Genomic DNA, 18,668 nt, shown 5'->3' with positions numbered 1-18,668 from the left:
GTAGCCACTGGTATTATGGATAGCTTCTCTCCCCAGTTTTTATGGATCAGGCAAACTCCAAACATCTCATATGCTTTTTGCTTGCCTCACTACAGAATGTGTCAATGCTCTTTTTGAAGAGAATGTCCCAGTCTTTCCAAGTCCCAGTTTCTATAAGCATCTGTTTCAACACCTTACTTTCATGACCTATAACTGAACCTAGATGTTAGAAAAATTCCGTTCATTAAAATTTGTATTTTTACACATTTATGCTTTGGAATTTGGAAAAATCAACACGAAAAGTTAACTTCTGAGCAATTAACTTCTAAGCTATAGCTACAAAAATTTCTGCTTGAGCAGTTTAACAAATCATACCAAAGCAAACCAAAACCAATTAAACAACGTCCTTTTTCCTACTTATAAAAAAGTCTCCAACACTATCTTAATTCCAAAAGGAAGTCACTTTTATGTTTCTATTGTATGTTATCGAAAAGCTTACAAACACCTTCTGTTTTTCCGAATGTGCTTTCTGAGTTGTTACCCCAGGAAAATGTTAGCATCAACTTCACAGTTGCCAGTTTTAGACAAATTGAGGTGTTCAGAAGACATAAAGCTTAAAAACTACCAGTGCTTTTATAGTAACTTAAAAACAATGGCACATAACCTGATAATCAGATCTGTGAAGGCATACATCATTAATTCAGTCTGTCCTAAGTTTTCTGTCAAGAACTGCTGAAGAATTTACCACGCTACACTCAGTATCAGAGTCGACCAGATCTCTTTCATACATGGATTTTATGTACATTTTATACCATGTTACTTAGTTGCATGCAGTCAGCTTATTATAGAGCAAAAATGCTCATTTTTGCTGTTTCCCACACTTAGAAAAACAAAGTAATAACATATTTTTTCCAAGTTTCAGCAGCATAAACTCTTAAGTGTTCTTGCCCCACTGAGCCTACTGGAGAGATACCTCTACCAGCTGTTTTTATAAGAGATGAAGGACTCAAAAATAAACCATCGTAATTCCTCATGAAGCAACTCTTTTGGTCTGTTCCATCATATCAATGAGTTCTAATGTCCCAAAAACCTGTCAGCTCCAAGTATAAATCATTGTGTACAACATAGTTTACAGGATTACAAAAATAACTTCACTTTTAACAGCCATCAGAGAGACAATTATTGCCAGACTCTTCCTCTCCTCACTTTAGGGTAGGGACCATTTCTTTATCATCTCAGTTACAAAAACCTGTTCAAAGACAACTACCTGATTATGATTTAATAAAGAAAAATACAGCAATCTGAACAATTTTGACTTATCCCTTGAACTGGAGAAGTGGATACACCCCTGATCTTATTTTACCTCCAGAAGCATGAAGAACTGGTTTCACATGGAAAGAGAGCCAAAGCATCATGGTAAACAGAACGAAGCTTATTCAAATGCTGAGTAGGATTTCATTAGTATCAGTATCTGTTCACAGAATTATTTAGTGCTGTGTGGATGCCCTCTAAGCTGCAGATCATGAGCAGAAGCTACACATTCTCAGCAACTAAGACCACCTGCATTATAATAAAAACATTCTTTGTTGGTTCTCATTACAGAACTGTATTATAAACTCTGTAAGTGATCTATAATAGTACACATGAAAATTTACATACAACAGGCAGAAAAAAAAAACAAGCTAAAGACTTTGTATACTGCTGGTGAGAGTGACCGCACTCTCATCATCATATCTTTTGATCAAGCGTAAAGCCACAAACCTGGATGAAGCAGAAGAGACAAAATAATAATTATGGAATTCTTCACCCCTGTAAACTTCACACAAGTAATAGTCAATGTTTACGAAATGGGTATTATCAAAGAAAAAAATGTTTAACTATTGAATATTTGCAAAACACAACAGCTTTCTTAAAAATATTTTTACTATGAACCTCAGAAGAAAGCTGACAAAGAATAGAAGCAGGGAATCCAGGGATTTAGGCAATTTAGCCCAGGAAACACGCTCACACTGCCTCTACCAACCGGTAACTGTGGGTAGCTATTATGGTGCTGCAAAACCTTACTTAACAGGTAAGTATTAAGTACTTCAAAGACCAAAAAAAGCCATAACCTGCATTTCCCCTACAATGCATTACATTAGTCCTTGGCTTTCCTGCCTGAATCTTGCCAAAGGTCTCAGGCTAACGTTAGCATTAAGTCTGGAAACTATGTAAAGCTCCTAGCCCTGATAAATAAGTAAAACCCACCAAGTTCGTTTTGAAAAACCCAAATTTTACAAACAGTTTTAAAGAAGCAACAACATTTGTTATGGAAAGGGTTGCAAACAACCCACTTGCTCACAGCAAGCTGCAACACTGAAAAACTTCCACACACTCCTTCCATATCTAAATTTTAACATTATAACCGTGACGACAGAAAACATAATTTCTACACAGAAATTAATGCTGTACTAACTAAATCTGCTGAGAAATGAAAATTTTTCATCGTCATTGTCTATTTTCCCAAGTTGTACAAAATGAAAACGTACTAGTTGTGTTCATTCTGACTGCTGCTGCTGCTCAGAGCCCGAGGGGACAGCGGCGCTGAAGGACCAGGTCCATTTCCCTCCGCTCAGCTTTGTGCAGCGCGCGGCCCTGTTACTGCTGGGCAATCTGGTTCATTCCACCAACTGTGAAAAAGCGATCTCTCCCACGGACGGCTTGCCAAGCCTCTCTGAACCTCCCACACTCGCCTCCTGTGAACTAAAGTTCCACAAACTCAGTGGCACCCCTGCTCCTCGGCCACTTAAATGTTATGAATTGTATTTTCACACTACTAGTAGAATTCCCTGAAGCGCACATTTGGTTCTAATCAAAGTTTGCTGATGAAAAAGATAATTCTGTTCTAATCAAATCCCATTCCCTCAAACTACTGTCTCAGCTAAATGGACTTTATAATCTTTCAAGCATATAGAAGGTTTCCAGATGTTTGTGCACAGTCTTTTAGAGTGATCCATGTCAGTACGCCCAGATTTATTTGGGGAGATGGCTGACACTGAATGGGGAAACACCTTCCTTCACAACATCCTTCCCCTCTGTCTTCTGGAATTCAGACAAACAGTTACAAGACCTCCCTCTGGAGTCCATCTGTGACAACCAGGCAGCCACCACAGACAGGAGGAGCTACGGGCTTCCAGAAACAAACCATTCAGCCCAATTCCTATGCAAGAAGAGGGGTTGCCTCACTAGCAGTATTTGTGTTGAAGAGAGAAGGTAGCTGTGCTCAGTTGTCTGGCTACCAAAATTCTCTCTTTTCATGGCCAGAAGGGAAAAAAGGAGGAATGCACCATCAAACAAAACAAAGCCCAAACGAGGACTTCAAATCCAAATTGTGTGTCATGCATGCTCTCAGTAATTTGTCCTTGAGAAAAAAAAAAAGAAAGGATGAAGACTTTTTCTACTTAGATGCCAGCTTAGATGTGGAGAATTCAAACATCCTTTAATAGTAAATAGAAAATACAGTTTCAGGCAAAGCCTGCAGTGATGAATGACTTTTAGTAACAGCCTACACTAGAATAAAATTCCAGTTCTTGACCATTCCCACACTTCAGCATGAGCTTAGCCTTACTCAGATGAAAATGAAATCCAGGATATGCACCAGCATTTGAAAGATTAAGGCACAAAATTATGTCAATTCATATATGTCAATTCCAAATCTAACATTTCAGAAAAACACTCTTTACTTAGCCACTTGAAGGCAGTTATGGAAAGCCTATCAGATAAGAATTACTTCAGAACATGAGTGTTTTAATATTATGAAGAAAAGCATTTTTTTTTCACCAAATTGACCAGAACTAAGTCTAAAATAACAAAAAAAGCCCCCAAAAACTTTCATCTGCATAGTGAAATTTATATAACAAATTCACAATTGCTTGGTAGCTGCCCAAGACTCACTGAACAACATCCAATATCTTAAAACAAAAACATAACCCTGAGAGATGACAAGTAATGTATTAAGTTCAAGTATTATTCAAAATTATAATCACATAGGAAACCTTTTTAAACCCATCTCTCTATGAATTAAAGAGGCTTATAAATTTCTAAGTATTTTGCAATGCTCTTCCAGAAGTAACGGTTAGTATGTGACAATGCCTTGCAGGAGCCATTTCAAAAATCAAACTAAATTTCCGTGGGCCATGGTCCTGCAAAGATACACACAAAACCCCTCACTCGCTGGAGCTCATCAACAACGCAACACCAAAAGCCCCAGCAAAAATACTTTTTCCTACTGTTCATGGCATTTAACTTCTATTAAAATGTAATCTGAACCAGTCTAAATGCAAGTAGAAAAACTAGCAAACGCTGCCACAGCCTTCTCTGCACTAGAGATCACATTATTGTCATTATGAAAGGTGGGTTTCTTTTTAGTTTTTAGTCAAAGGAAAGTAAAATACTTATTCAACATAAATCTGTGTTGTCAAGTGCATGAACAGATTCGCTGTTAACCGGTTAACTGGTCCAAGACATATAGACACAACCCTGAGTTCTGGAGCCCCAGAAGGCACTACCAAGAAACACGAGGCCATAAAGCTTTCTCTGCAGCGTAGGATCCATGCCAGTCAATTCTAATTTAGGATTAGCTTTCTTTCGAAACAAAGTCATAATATAAATAGTGCGTCTCCATGTCTGGAATACCCATTTTATCTCTGATCACTAAAAAGTCTTCAGGAAACATTACAAACAATTCCAGCAACTGAAAAATATTTACATGAGGAAATGCCTGTTCAGTTCTTTTAAATTATCAATGTTTTACTAACACCCTCCCCAAATTCCCACATTTTTACATGTCATCTGATAAACGGGGTTTTTTCATCTCTTGTTGCTTGTAATGAAATACCTTCACTAATATTAAACATTATAAACCCATGATTTTCTCTTTTCCCCACAATCATTAAGATGATGAGAACACTGTCAGAGCTGGAAATATTAAAAAAGAAAAATAATTTAGAAAAATATTCCAACAAGGATTAATATTTAGCTGCAGGAATGGACTGCTTTTCTTCAGCCTTGTCACAAAGTAAGCTAGTGCTAATCCATTAAGCATATTATGAGTTTGGCGAATTAGACTTAGATTAACAGGGCTACCTCATTTTCCAAAACAAGATTCTGTACATGTTTTTATTATATGTTTTGTTCTGGACAAACAAAAACCACAAGTATTCCATCATATTTCTCCAGAATGAAGCTACTTAAACTCAAGATGTATCTAGTAACAATAATTCAGAATAGACAGATAGATCTAGTTCAAAACAAAAAAGCAAATTTCAATAGATGCCAGGAAAATACTGTACAAATGATATTCCAAGAATATTTTTCCATGTTTGACTGTAAAGGTTTATGACAACATAAGGAAAAGAAGAACTCCTCTATCACCTACAACCTGCTGTTTAATGTCACAGAACACAGACAAACTGTACCTGCTCATTCAACACTTCTTTTACATAAAAGAATGTTGCTGATCATAAACAGGTTGCTTTTTAGTTCATTTTGAAACCAAACCCACAACCTGACAGAAAAAAAAAGTCCTAACTGAGTACGCAAAGGGTATCAAGGTCCTAGCATCCGTTGGCCAAGATGACTAGACACGGAAGCACACTAAAACCTTCACAGCCTGGAGGGACTCGGGGCCTGCAAGCAGTGACATATGGTTCTGTGGAAGAAAGTTTACTTAGCTAAAATGAGGATTTAAACATTTTGAGGTATGCAGTCTTCACAAGCACAATCTGTGAGCGTTCACCATTAGGTCTGCTGATTCAGGGCATCTCATATAGTTCCATTATTCCTGTCGAAGGTACCAGGAAACATGTAATATTACAAGAGAACAGACTGTCGTATTATCGATGTTTAAAACAAAGGCGATTTAAGCCCAATTTAATTACTTCTGGAATGGCAGGGGAGACAGAAAAAGCAAGAACAAAATCAAGAATGACTTCCTGATAAAAGTGATCTTACCTATTCCGTAGGCTTTAGCACAGATCCATTGTAGATTAGCAGCTATTTTTGCTCTGGCTGAATCATAGAGCTCCAAAGGGACAATCTCAACTGCACTATCTGTCAGGGCATCCATTTTTCTTCTGGTACTATCTCCACCCGCACAAACATCAACATCCACCATCTAAAACAAAAACAAAAGACAGCGGACTTTTACACAAGCAATCGCTCCCATTGCATTTTCAAAACCGCACGGGAGAGGAGCTGGCTGAAAGGATCGCCAGCGCGCGTTATACCAGGCACAATACGGTGGGCTGAACGCCACAGGCCCGACATCCTTCAGGATTCTCATCGGAAGGGCTTATTTAGCAATTTAAAATCCACTCGGAAATCAAAAGACATCCGAGCCCAGAGCGAGCATCCCTTTTTACGGACGACACGGATCTGCCCACAGAAACCCCTCTGCCGAGGCTACGAGCTGGCGTTCGCGAAAGAAGAAAGGAGCAGCCCCATCACCTGCCCGACCGCTGGAATAAAGGAAGGCTGGGGCGCTCCCTCTCCACCCTCCCAGCGCACCCTCCGCCGCACGCCCCCCGCAGCCCCCGCACCGCCGTCCCCCCCGGCCGCCTGGCAGCCGAACAATGCGGGCAGGTACCGCGGCCCCCCGCCCGCACCGCCCCCGCCCCGCGGGGCCGCGCCGGGAGCAGGGGCAGGCCCGGGGCAGCACCTGGGGCTCCTTCCCTCGCCTCGCCCGGGAGAAGCAGCAGAGGTTTCTCGCCCGCACCCCCATCCCCGCGCCGCCCCGCACCGCTCGCCCCGCCGGGCGGCGGGAAGCCGCGCCGCGCCGGAGGAGGGCAGGGGGGGACGGCGGCTCCCCCTCCCCGCCGCGGCCCAGCCCGCATCCCCGCCCCCACCCGGGAGGAGGAGGAGAGGGAGGAGGAGGAGGAGGAGGAGGAGGGAGAGGGGCGCAGCCCACCCGGCGCCGGGAGGCTGCTCCGCACACGGGAGCCGCCGAGCCCCCGCCGCCGCTCCCCCCTCACGCCCGCCCGCCGCGGCCTACAGGCCCCGCCGCCTCACCTTTCCGCGCTACCGCTGCCTCATCCCCGGGGCGGGGTGGTGGGGGGCGGGGGGGGGGCCCACCGCCGCGGCGCCCGGGGCCCCGGCAGCGCGCCGAAGAGGCGGGGGGAGGCTCGGCGGGCCGGGGCCGGTGCAGGAGGGAGGGCGGCCGGGAGGGAGGGCGGGCGGCCGGGAGGGAGGGAGGGAGCCGCCGCCGCCGTTGGGCCGGGGCTGCCAACGCTCGGGACCGCGCGCGCGCGCATGCGCCCGCCTCGCGCGCGCGCGCGCCCTCTCTCCTCCTCCTCCTCTCCCGGCCGGCCGGAGCGGCGCGCGCTCGGCGGGAAAGGAGGCGGGGCCCACTGCCGCGCGCGCCGCCAGACCCGCGCCGGCGGGGCGGGGGGGGGGGGGGGGAAGCGGCAGCACTGCGCAGGCGCGGGGCTCGGCCGCCTGCGGCCCTCGCTAGGCAACCGTTGCCGGGGGAACGGAGACCGGCCCGCGCGGCGCGGGGAGCCCTTCTTCCCTCACGGCCCCGCCGGGCCGGCCCAGGCCTGGGCAGGGCCGGGCGCAGCCCCGGGGCTGTGGTAGCCCTGCCCCGGGGCTGTGGTAGCCCTGCTCCGGCCCGTGTGGCGGGCCCGTTGCACGGAGCTCCCGGGGGCCGGGTGAGCCCTCACATCCTCAGCGCCCCGCCAGGCCTCGCAGCCGGCGGGAGGCACAGAGGCCCCAGGCCTGCTCAGGCCGCAGAGTCTTCCCGCTTGTGAAGGAAGGAGTCCAGCCGCCTCCCCGGGTGGTGACCCCGTGCTGTGGCTTCCCGGCCCTGGCTACGGTGCGGGAGTCGTGCCGGTGGCGGAGATGGAGCCATTCTGGTTAAAAGTGGGGTGAGCAACGAGAGTGGCTTGAGCCGCTTCCCCCTCTGTGGTGCACAGCCGGTCTGTCAGGCGGGTCCTGGTCCTTGTAACCCGCAGTCGGGGAGACACGCGGGGTTTGCACAGGTTTAGGGAACCCGCTCGCAGGCAGGGCTGCGGGACGGGGCGTTTTGCAGTGCCTGGCGTGCGGCTGAGCTTCGCCACCGCCAGCCCATTGTTCCCTTCCTCATGCTGGCAGCCTGGTGTGCCTCTCCATAGCGGTGTCGCAACCCGTTGTCATCTTCGCTTGGGCTTCTGTTTGAATGCAGGGAAGCACAGAAATGCCCGGGAAACTTTGCCTCTTGATTGTAAATCCCTAGCTGTGGACACCTTTAGGTACACAATAAATTCCGCTGTAGTAAAATCAGACGTTTGCTTAATCGCATGAAGGATTGAGATCTCTCTCTGCTGCCAGCTACACTTGACAAAACATTGGTTGATAATCAGCGATACTTTTCATCAGGTTATTACAAATAATTTTGCCCAAGACTTGATGTGTTACTATCTGCTCACGATTGAAGGATGTCAAAGATGGTTTTCAGGCAGAAGCCTGGCTTATGCATCTTGTGTGTTTCTTAGCAAAGAGAGAATTTCTTCACCTGGTTTATGTCGTGATCCATAGATAACAGCAAGAAATGTTTGACAGGTGTAATATGTTGATTGTTGTTCTTTGCTGGGTGCAGTCAGACTGTCAAAATCACCTTGAGGCCATTCTGCTGGGTGCAGTTGGACACTGCTGTCTGCCAGCCACTGGCCAGAGGCCAGTGTCCTGCCGCCTGCACGGAGAGCCTCTCGGGTTCATCCCACTCTGCTGCGCGCTGCGTTTGTGATCAGAACGAGATCCTGCAGATTAACTCGCTTGACAAGTGAGTTTCAGGGCTCATCTGAAAAGTGAAGCTACATGATTAAGTGAGTAGAGGTTCGAGCCTTTAATGCCTGTGCTGGATAGATGAATTATCTTAATATCCAGCTACTGAAAATGTGATTATAAGTTTAGCTGCACAACAGTGATAGCAGACTGACCTTATTCTACCTAATTTTCTTTGTTATGATTCTCATAAATTATTTTTTGCTGCATGTAACTGGTAGATTATATAAATGTTTCAAAATCATTAAAGATTAATTTGGGTCTGTCTTAAGATTCAACATTTATTTCCCTATATCGTTTCAAAGCGTAAGCGGAGGGCATTCTGCTTCGTGTCATCAGGAAATACGATCTGGCGTTCAAAGGTTATTCCAGCCTCTGTCACTCTTCCATATTGCAAGGCTGTCTGCAATTAAAGTAGATATCCTTTGCCGACAGCTTGCTAGTTGTTTTATAATCTCCGTTCGAAGAGTTCGGTTTTCAATGCAGTTTTTACAGGCTGTCGTTTTGTGATGTTATCATCATAACAAGCTGCTCTTGTTTTTAGATTAAGCATTAAGGCCCAATCCAAATCCCCTTAAACTCAAGAAGAATGTTTTCATTTATGTGGTGGGTCAGGCATTAAAGGGGCTGCAGAAACAGAATGGCCCTTTGACTCTTGGAGCAGGTGACCTGTACGCGAGGGTGAAGGTGCAACGGCGAGAAAACTGACCTCCTTTTTCCTCTGACATATTTTTGCTAGAGGTAAAGAATGGATCCAGTTGTTAAACTTCTCAGAATCACTTAGAAATCTGTTTTAAGAGGGCGGCAGACTACCCCTGCAGAGCCAAGCCAGTATTACTTGGACCCCTGAAACTCTCTGAATAAAGGAGTGGAAAAGTTTGCCTCAAGAAAATGAACATTGTAGAGAAAAAGCATGGGGGGAAGTCTAGTGGTAAGGAGAATGCTCTCCTTCTACAGGCTTCTGCTGCACTTAGGATCCTGACCGTAAAACTGCCTCTTGTTCTACCCCTTTCACTCATACAGCACTACCCTCCAGATCCGCGTTTATGTATCGCTGCCCTCCAGTCGGATGTGAAATGTGCTGCCGCTTCTTCCTCTGTGGTAATACCCTGACACTCGGCTACGTAGGGCATTTGTGCGTCCTTAAGTGGAAGCTGAAATGGATGTTTCGGGAAACTTTGTAGGTGATGATGAAGTGGTTTGTCAAGAACTCGGCACCATCCCACACCAGCGTCCTCAAAATTGTCCTGGAGATAAAGAGCCTGCATTTAAAATGGGAGGGTCATCAGTGGATTGCTAAATGTGTTTGCTTTTTCCATGAGAAAACAAATGACTCTCCCATATTCAGTAGCAGCAAATTCATCTTTAATTGGCGTACCACTTGTTTCTTTCCTGTACTCCACTACTAAACATGCTGCAAGGATCCTCTTCTGGAAAATGTTAATACGTTGCTTTTCTAGATGAAATAATTTTCCTATTAGTCTCCTGGATTCCTTACCCATTCGGAGTGGGTGTACATGTGAACTGACAAACACTGCGCAACTTGTCTTCCAGCAGAACTCTGAGATTAATTACTGGGAGGCAATACCTTTGAGAAATTACCATATTCCAACACGACACCTAGTACATGTGACAAAGCTAAACCCGCGTGTTTGTTTTCTGCTGTACTGGAAGAATGCCTGGGATTTCGGTTTCTTCTACCATGTTTCATTTATCAGTATGGGACACTATATGTAGAATAAGAACATCAGTCCCTTGTCATCCCAAGGACATCACATCTAAATTTATATTGTAAAAAAAAGGCATAGTCTGTAGAAATATAAACGTGCTGTGCAGTGGGATCGTATAGGGTGGAGTATGTAGAGAAAGCGAGAGCTGACCCGTCAGTGGCACCGTCCGGTTAGAAAGGCCAGCAGGGAATTGGGATTCTGCCTCAGCGTTACAAAGAGCACCTTCGGATGACAGAAAACGCGTATCTGCCGGAGACTGCATGAAGCCCATGCTTCACTGTCTCCCTGTAGCTATTTAAGGAGAGGGAGGACTCCATGCGATGTCTCTACCCATCAGATAATGCTCCTAGTGCTAAAATCAGCAAAAAAAGCAGAGCGAGGGGCTATGACTTGGGAATTTTGGCGCGCTGGGTAGCCTGATCTCTGCTTCGTTTACTTTCCACCGTTAGGACTCACCACACTTTCCAAAGTGGTGATTCCCCATCTTTCACCTCCTTTCTTCCTCTCCCCAGGAAAAGAACGGTTATTACCCAGAGAGAGCGCCTTTCCCTCCACCAACTCCTCAAACGCTGCCCACAATCAGGTAAGGTTTACCGCAGCCCAGTCCCACAGCACGAACGCTGCACAGATGGGTTTGCTCCAGGCAGCACCACCACAGAGCAAACAAGAAGAAACCACTCTGGTCTGGTGCATGCTGCGCTCCTCTTCCCTCCGGCTGGTTTATAACCCACAGCCTTCGGGACCGAGCTGCCCGCTGCCAGCGCCGCTCATGAGCATTGCTGGGGGAGCGCTTGCTAATCCACCTCTTCGGCAGCGCGTAAAGGTGGGAGGCTCTTATCTGGGAAGAGGTTCTTTGCCTTCAGTCTTGCTCAACAGCTCCTGCCTGTGCTCTCAGGAGCAGCGAGAGAAGACAGTCAAATGAATCAACAGGAATTTTTTCCTGTTATCCTTGCAAAATATCCGTGATGGTCAAAAGCGCTGAGGACGGCCCCGGCAGAGCAGTGAGGAGCAGCTCGTGCGCGCTTGCAGCCCAGGCCGCCTGCAGCCCTCTCCTTATGGCTCTATTTTCAGCCCTGGACTAATTTTGAACACCGCTGGATCTGCTTCCCTGCGCTTAGTTCTGCAGGGCCTCATTTGCCCCGGTGCTGAGCACTTAATATCCCCGGCTGGGATCGACTTAAGAGCCGGGGTGCTTCTGGAGGTCACTGCATGGGGCTGACGCTGGCACCAGCACTGCGGGCTATCTGGGAGGAGGAGAAGTCTTTCTTCCCTATGCCGGTAGGCTTTAGCATCCCCCAGCGCATACTACAAAGTTCAAATAAAGTTACGTCTTACTAGAAATACACTAAGGAAAAAGAGATGTGGTCAAAAAGACATTTAAAATATCGCCTGAATGAAAGGAGCCGGGGTACCGTAACGCGAGGGTGAGTGGGGGGGCAGGCAGACTCCTCGTTCAGTTGCTGCTCTGGCCGCTCAAAATGTCTTTTTCTCCCTTGTACAAAACAGTTTCCTATGCCACTTCATCATGTAGCCAGCCTTAAGGAGGAGAGGGCAGAATATTATTCTTAGTAATAGAACAGTCACTTCAGTGCGATTACCAACACCACGGGAACAGTTTCTATGGCATAATGCCGTTGTCAGTAATTACTTACATCCAGTTCTGTAACTCATGAGGAATATGCAGTGGCATGGCCTCGTGCATCAGGGAACCGCATGCAACAAGCAATATTTTTCATGTAAATCAAGAAAACAAATTAAGTACAGATAGTAGGACTCTATTTCATTCGTGCATTCATATTATTTTAAAGGTAATGTGCACGCAATTCAGCTATTATGCTGATGAGTGCAACAAGTTATTCAGATTTATTTCTTTTCCCCTTGCTTAAAATATGTTTGATGTGTATCAAATGATGCCAGGGGAAGTACCGCTTCACACCTCCGCCTGCCGTTTGGGCCTTGCCTGGGGCTTCCCTCAGCAGCCCGCGGGGCTGCTCCGGGGCCGATCCTGCCCCTCCGAACCCAGGGACCGTACTGCTGCTCCGGGGGCAAGCGAGCCGGGCAGGGAGTGCTGGCAGCTCTGCTCCTTCCAGAGAGGGGCTTCCCCCCCGGCTGGCGTGCACGGTGGGAGGACGATCCCCATCGCATTTAAAATAACACTTCTCTTCAGCACTTATCTTCAAAGTGCTGTACAAACATTAATTAATGACTCGGTTACTGCCAGAGGGGAGAGCTGGCAGAGGGAGAGGTGACAGCTCGCCCTGCCGAAGCCAGACCTTCCTTTGCCGGCTGCGAGGAGCGGGATGCTCCCTCACCGGGCTTGCGGTTATCTGCAGCAATTACAGCTCTGGAGGCGCTGGCGGTGGGTTTTAAGTGCCTGCATTAATAATAGGAGGGGTTTTAGCGTGTAAGATATTTTTATCTATAAGATTGTTTATTTTTAAAGTCCCTGGACTATCTTTAGGAGGATGATGGGTCAATAGCACTTACAGCCCACCAGGTTTTCCAGACAGACTTTCATACCGAGGAGTTTGGTCCCAGTGTGCCTTCCCTACGCCTTGTCCTTCCTTGAGCAACCCCAACCAGAGAGACCCCAGGGACTAGCTGGGTGAGCGCTGAAAGGTTTTTGAGTGTTGCCATGATCTAATTAATGAGCAAATGAGATTTTTCTATATTTCCATGTATCTTGATATTCATCAAACCCTTTTTAGCAGTCGTATTTGGGTAGTGTTCAGACAGAAATCAATTTTGATGGGAAGCGTGATTTGCTTTACCCAGACGATTTCTTTTTAAAATGCACTTTTTTCCTAAGGACTCTTTGGAAAGTAAAACTATATTTACCGCAAATGTACAACTATGCAAAGAGAGAATGACTTATCTCCAACTTTTCCACCACTGTTTAAACATTATTGGCAAGCAATGAATAATTGAGAGGCAGAAGAAACGAGTAAGAAAAAAAATCTGATCAAATTCCAAAATGCAACATTTGCCCCCTGCTCCTGGCTGCGCTCTGCGAGGTGCAATAGCCGAGAGCAAGACTGAACGTACTCAGCATCTTCATCCCAATAAATGTCATCGGGTTTGTGGCCGGAGCAATACGAAGCCCTGGCGCCTCGATAACCTGACTTCCAGCGAAATGGCACATAACCCTCCTCTCTCCCCATGAGCCGGCGCGGGGTTATCCTCAAAACCAACGTCCTGAACCACTTCTCAGCGTTACCTTTGGGAATGCACAGCGGACTCCAGCCAGCCTTTTCCAAAAACGTGTTACGACATCGTTATTTCACTGAAACATTTTACATTCGTTGCACAGAGGGAGGTGTTCGCGTGGGAACAAAACCGGGGCCGCCTTGTTCCAGGTCACCCGGGGGATGCACAAAGGCAAAAGCCGCCTGCCGCGTCCTGGAAAATCACCTCTTCCGTCCCAGCCACAGGAGGGATGTACCTGACCCAGGTGGTTCCCTTTCCCTGTGGCAGGTTTGCATTGTGGTCTTGAGATACAGGGGATATTTTGAGGAAAGGGCTGTCATTTCTGGATTTTAAGGCTTTCCCCTCCATAAATATAAACGACGTGGCCCTGGGCTGAGGGGACAGCACCGCAACTCTCTCCAGGAGATTTTGATGTGCAAGGCTTCAGCCCAGAGAGCTTCTAAAGAGCAGAAATTGCCTCAAAAGCAAATTAAACCTCCTCTCATTCCACCACAGCAGGGTCTGGCAGGTGGCGGGCAGTGGCTTTCCACTGCATTTCGACTCATTCCCGTTCGGTATTTTTAGCTCCTGCTATTCCGGTGGGACGCAGCTCCTGGTTCACCTTGCTGCCGGCTCCGTGCCGCAGCTCAGCCCTTCACCTGGCAGCCCTGTCCCCTCTCGCCCTGCCTCTAGAGAGGTGCCAAAACAAACACGACCTTCCTCACCCCCTTGGGTCCCTGCCAGCTTGCACACGCTGCGCTTCAACGCTCTTAAATCTGTAGCCAGAGAAATATGTTAACGTACAAATTAGTCAGAGTAATTAAAACATCTCAATCCTGCTTGTCCGGGTCCTATTTACAGCAAGAACTTGACGACTGTAAAACTCAAGACACCAAGCAGGAAACCAAGCCACGCCAGCACCTCCGAGCCACTGGCAGCAAATTCTGGCTGATGGACCTCCGAGCAGATGCCTCGGGCAGGCAGGAGCAGGCAGGGGGGCAGGCAGGGGCCAGCCCGGTCCCCACGCTCCTGGCAGAGACGCTAATGCCCTGGGGCGCACGTCCCGTCCCTCCCTGCCGCAGGGCTTGGCACACAGGGGCTGCCTGCACGCCCCGGGGTGCTCGGAGCAGGGTATCGCCTGTAATCCCTTCCAAAGGCTTTGGCACACGCCAAGGCTGGCAGAAGCAGCCTGCGGCGCGGCGCGGGCGGGATGCAGCCCTGCGCCAGGACGGGGCTGAGCGAGGAGAGAGGCCGCGGCACGGCGAGCAGCACCCGGGGCTGAAACGCGACGCGGCTCACGGCGGTCCCGTCCTGCTGCGACTGGGGTGACCCCGCGGTCCCAGTCGAAGCCGGCACGGTGCCGGTGACTCGGGCCATCAGGCACGGATGCTAGCCACAGGTGTGGGGCTGTATGGCCCCGGTCCCCACGTGTGCTGAGGCTGGTGCCTGCCTGGCACCGCTCTGCCCCGGGCTCCCCTCGCTCCCCGGGGTTCGGAGCTGGCTGAGAGCAGCCCATACCCCCCTGGCTGGCCCAGGGAATTGGGGTGACGAGACCCCCGGGGCTGCCAGGAGCACATGGAGAAGGGGATGTTGCAAAGGATGCCCTGTATCCCCGGGGCTGGGGCATTGGGTGCCGCTGCCTGTCCTGCTGGGCAAGACATGCGGACACTGTAAGACCCCCGGCAGAACCCCCCCCAGATGGGTAAATCCCCGACAGCGCTGACTTACCGGTGGCAGCCGTCGACATCCTCGCAGCCTCGGGGGTCGCAGGGGGCTGTGGGTAGCAGCCCGTGACATGGGAGCCCGTGGCACGTCCCGGGGGCTCAGTGCCGGGGGGCTCGGTCCCCACCGCTCCCCGGGAAGGGCCGGGGGGAGCGGGGCAGCGCTGCGCTCCCCAGCATCGCTGGCGTCGCCACGGCAACTGCCGAATGACTCACGCTCGTTTATGAGTGACATCAGAGATGCGGAGGAGGGGGCCGGGGGCTGGAGGGGCTGAGGGCGACACTGGGAGCAGATATTCCCGGTTCGGTTTTGCTGGTTAAAGCTGGAAGGTTTTGTGCAGGGAAAACATCCAGATGCAGGCCCCCCAGGGCAGCCTCTCGCCGGGGCCCTGGCATTATTTTGCAGCAGACCCACGAGGCAGGAGGGGAGGAGATGCCGGAGCCCCTCCATGGGTCAGCTCTGAAAGCTGCCCGGTGCTGGCAGTTGGGCGCGGAGCGGGCTGGGGCAGAGCAGGAGGGACACCCCGGGCTCCCCCGCGCTGCCCTTGGGCCTCGATTCTGTTCAAAACACAACCAGATTAAGGAAACCAGTTTAGAAATCACTTGCCTTGACCGGCTTCACCTTCGTGCCGGGCACGCGAACAGGGGGAGGTCGCCTTCAAGGGGCACCTTGGGCTCCTTGTCTTTGGTGATGCTGTGCCCACGCACCATCCCCACGGGACCCTGCCCGCACGCGGGAGGCACTCGCAGCTCCCCAGCGCCGGCGGCCTGGCACCGTCACACCGTGGGAGCTGAAAAGTGCCCTCGCTTGGAAACTACTCAAGAAGAGGGAGAAGCATTAGCGGGGCACATGCACGGGGAGGGGAGGTTTAGGCACCACCACACGCAAACGCTCCACAGCCGGGCATTTTTCCGAGCATTTTGGTAGCGCCTTTGCTCGCAGCCGCGCCGTGTGGGGCTCCGTTACGCACCACGCGCTAACCGCAGCCCGCAGCGCTGACGCTCCGTCCCCTCTCGCTCACAGGCTCCGTTAGATCGAGCCCGATGAGACAGAATGAAATATTTTTAGTAGGATGAGAGTCCCGCACGAGACTCCGTACTTAGCAAGAGCAGCGCCAGCTCAGACGGTGATGCAGCAGCCACACGATCTCCAAGAAATAAACTTTTCTCAGCCCTCCATGGGAGCAGCCCCAGGGGCGTCGCTCACCCCCCCCCGCCAGACACCCTCTCGGGGGGCTTCTGGGCGTCCCTCCTTACGTGAGGCTGGGATCAGGGAACCCAACACTCGGGGCTTTTATTTTTAGTGCAGCAAACTATAAATAGAGCCCACGGTAACCCACGGAAATCTGAGCGACTTCTTGGCTTGGGAAGTGACGGCACTGGGGAAGCCCGCGGCGGCCAGAGCTGCCCAGCCAGCGCCGCACTGCCGGGTCTCCGGCGGGGAAAGGCACCGTTCCACTTCCAGACACCCGGGCTGGATGAAAATACAAGGCGCTTCAAGCTCCTTATGGGCTCAGCTGCACCGGGCACGATGCTCCTGCAAGGGTGGAGAGGGGGCTGGCGGGAGGAGCGGGCTGCTGCCGTCTCCTGCCTGCGCTGGCAGGAGAGGGGAGAGGAGGGATGGGGAAGGATCACTCGGGGGCCAGAGTGCAGATTTCATGGAGGATTGTGCATTTTTTTTTTCTTTTCTTGGTGAGCGTTTGCATGTGGGAGCAGGGGAGGAAGGCACCCGTCTGCGAGGAAGCCAGGCGTATGGGGGGTAAATGCGGAGAGCACCCCGTGATTCATCGCACGCAGCCTGGCAACGAGCTCCTGTGTAGGGGAAAACACAGATGGAAGAGGGCTGCTGCAACGCTGAGCCAACAGCACGGAAATAGTCGGCTGGTGTCCTTTTAAGGATGATTTAGAAGGGTCCGAACTATTTTCCTTTTCTTGCACACTTTATGGAGGAGCCGTGCGGGGCGTGGGGGTCCAGCAGCCCACACCGCCTGGCTCACCCCAGCTGGGGCCCTGCTGCTGCCCGGCTGCCAGGACCACATGGGAACAGAGCAAAAAATCTCATCCCACGCGCCAAGAAATCCAGAGAGATGTCCCAAACCCCCCACGGCCCTCACGCAACGGGAAGGGGTCGAGGCGGCTGCGTGGCTGGAGGCAGCAGGTTCAGCGCGGCACCGGGGCTGTGCTACCCCGAGGGCTGCCCTGCACAGCAGCGTCGAGGAGCAGCTAAATAATTCAACCAAACTCCGGGCACGTGGGAGCTGCCGCGGGTATGGGACTCCCGGGCACAGATTCCCTGTGGAGCAGCCCTTCCTCAGAGGACAAATAGAGGTTCCCTGCAACATAAGTGTGGTTTATGCCCAATCTACAGCTCATAAAAGCCGAGTAACCACATCATGCATAAGCGCTACAAGTCTTCCATGAATAATTTTTTTTCCAGGGTGCACCGGCAGCCGCTCACACCTGCACAGCACCGAGACGCTCAGACAGCCCTCGCCCAGAATTAAGCGTGAAGCCTCGGCAGCTGTGGCTTGCACCGCGCACGCCGAGCCCTGGCGTGGAACCAGCTCGACCAGCTCACCGCTCCACGCGCCGCTTCCCAGAGTGGGAGAGCTCGTTATGCAACTGCTGATGGCATCGGTAACAAAACCTGTTTGAGAGCTGCAGCTCTTCCCTGTGACAGCAGCGGGGAAGCAGCAGTACTGCTTCCTGGGGTGCAGGATCTGTGCAGGACCCCAAGACATGGGGTTTGCATCCTCCCGGCTGCTGCATTAACCCCCCGCAGCCAAGCACCCTGCACGGGGGAGGCAGCAGCCACGCTGCTGGAGCCCAGCACCCAGAGCCCCGGGCACTCGCAGACTCTGAACTCAGGCCTTTTATTTGGCCACCAGCTCTTTGGCCAGGCATCTCATTTACACCCTTGGGTTTGAGAGAGCTGGTCAGTTCTCCAGGTTTATTTTGGTCCGACATGGTCTGGTCCAGCACATCTCAAGTTACCGATGTTCCTCCCCCAGCTCCACCAGTGACGGGATTCCTGGTGACACTGGATACAGGGGGCTCGGGCACTGCCATCCCTTCTCAGGTCACGCTCGCTGGCAGCCGTACCAACGCTGTTCACACATGTATGCTACGGGCCTGCCCCCTTCCAAGCCATTTTCCAGGACCAAAGCACCGGAGTGACAGTCCAGCTCACAAGCGCAAGTCTGGCGTTTGAAATGAAGGCTTTTGAATAGCAAGGGAAAATAATTTGCTGCATTGG

The 18,668-nt window shown here is 50.4% G+C and overlaps 1 protein-coding gene across 2 annotated transcripts in view; it reads right to left on the bottom strand.

Annotated features, from left to right (window-relative positions):
• Positions 1-15,488, bottom strand: part of CAMSAP1 (calmodulin regulated spectrin associated protein 1) — a 37,131-nt gene extending 21,643 nt beyond the window's left edge. Inside the window, exons 1-2 of one of the 2 annotated variants that reach the window (XM_050907983.1) lie at positions 15,420-15,488; positions 5,971-6,133 (exon numbers count right to left, since the gene is read on the bottom strand). In XM_050907983.1, the coding sequence (XP_050763940.1) occupies positions 5,971-6,133; positions 15,420-15,488 (232 nt within the window). Of the gene's footprint in view, positions 1-5,970; positions 6,134-7,026; positions 7,078-15,419 lie in introns of those variants that run through there. The other variant, XM_050907984.1, reaches the window with a different exon arrangement.
• Positions 15,489-18,668: the final 3,180 nt, after the last annotated feature.

Source organism: Gymnogyps californianus, chromosome 18, assembly GCF_018139145.2.
Source record: "Gymnogyps californianus isolate 813 chromosome 18, ASM1813914v2, whole genome shotgun sequence".
Lineage (NCBI taxonomy): Eukaryota > Metazoa > Chordata > Aves > Accipitriformes > Cathartidae > Gymnogyps > Gymnogyps californianus.
The sequence above is the reverse complement of the archived record's forward strand: the minus strand, read 5'-3'. Positions and strand labels throughout refer to the sequence as shown.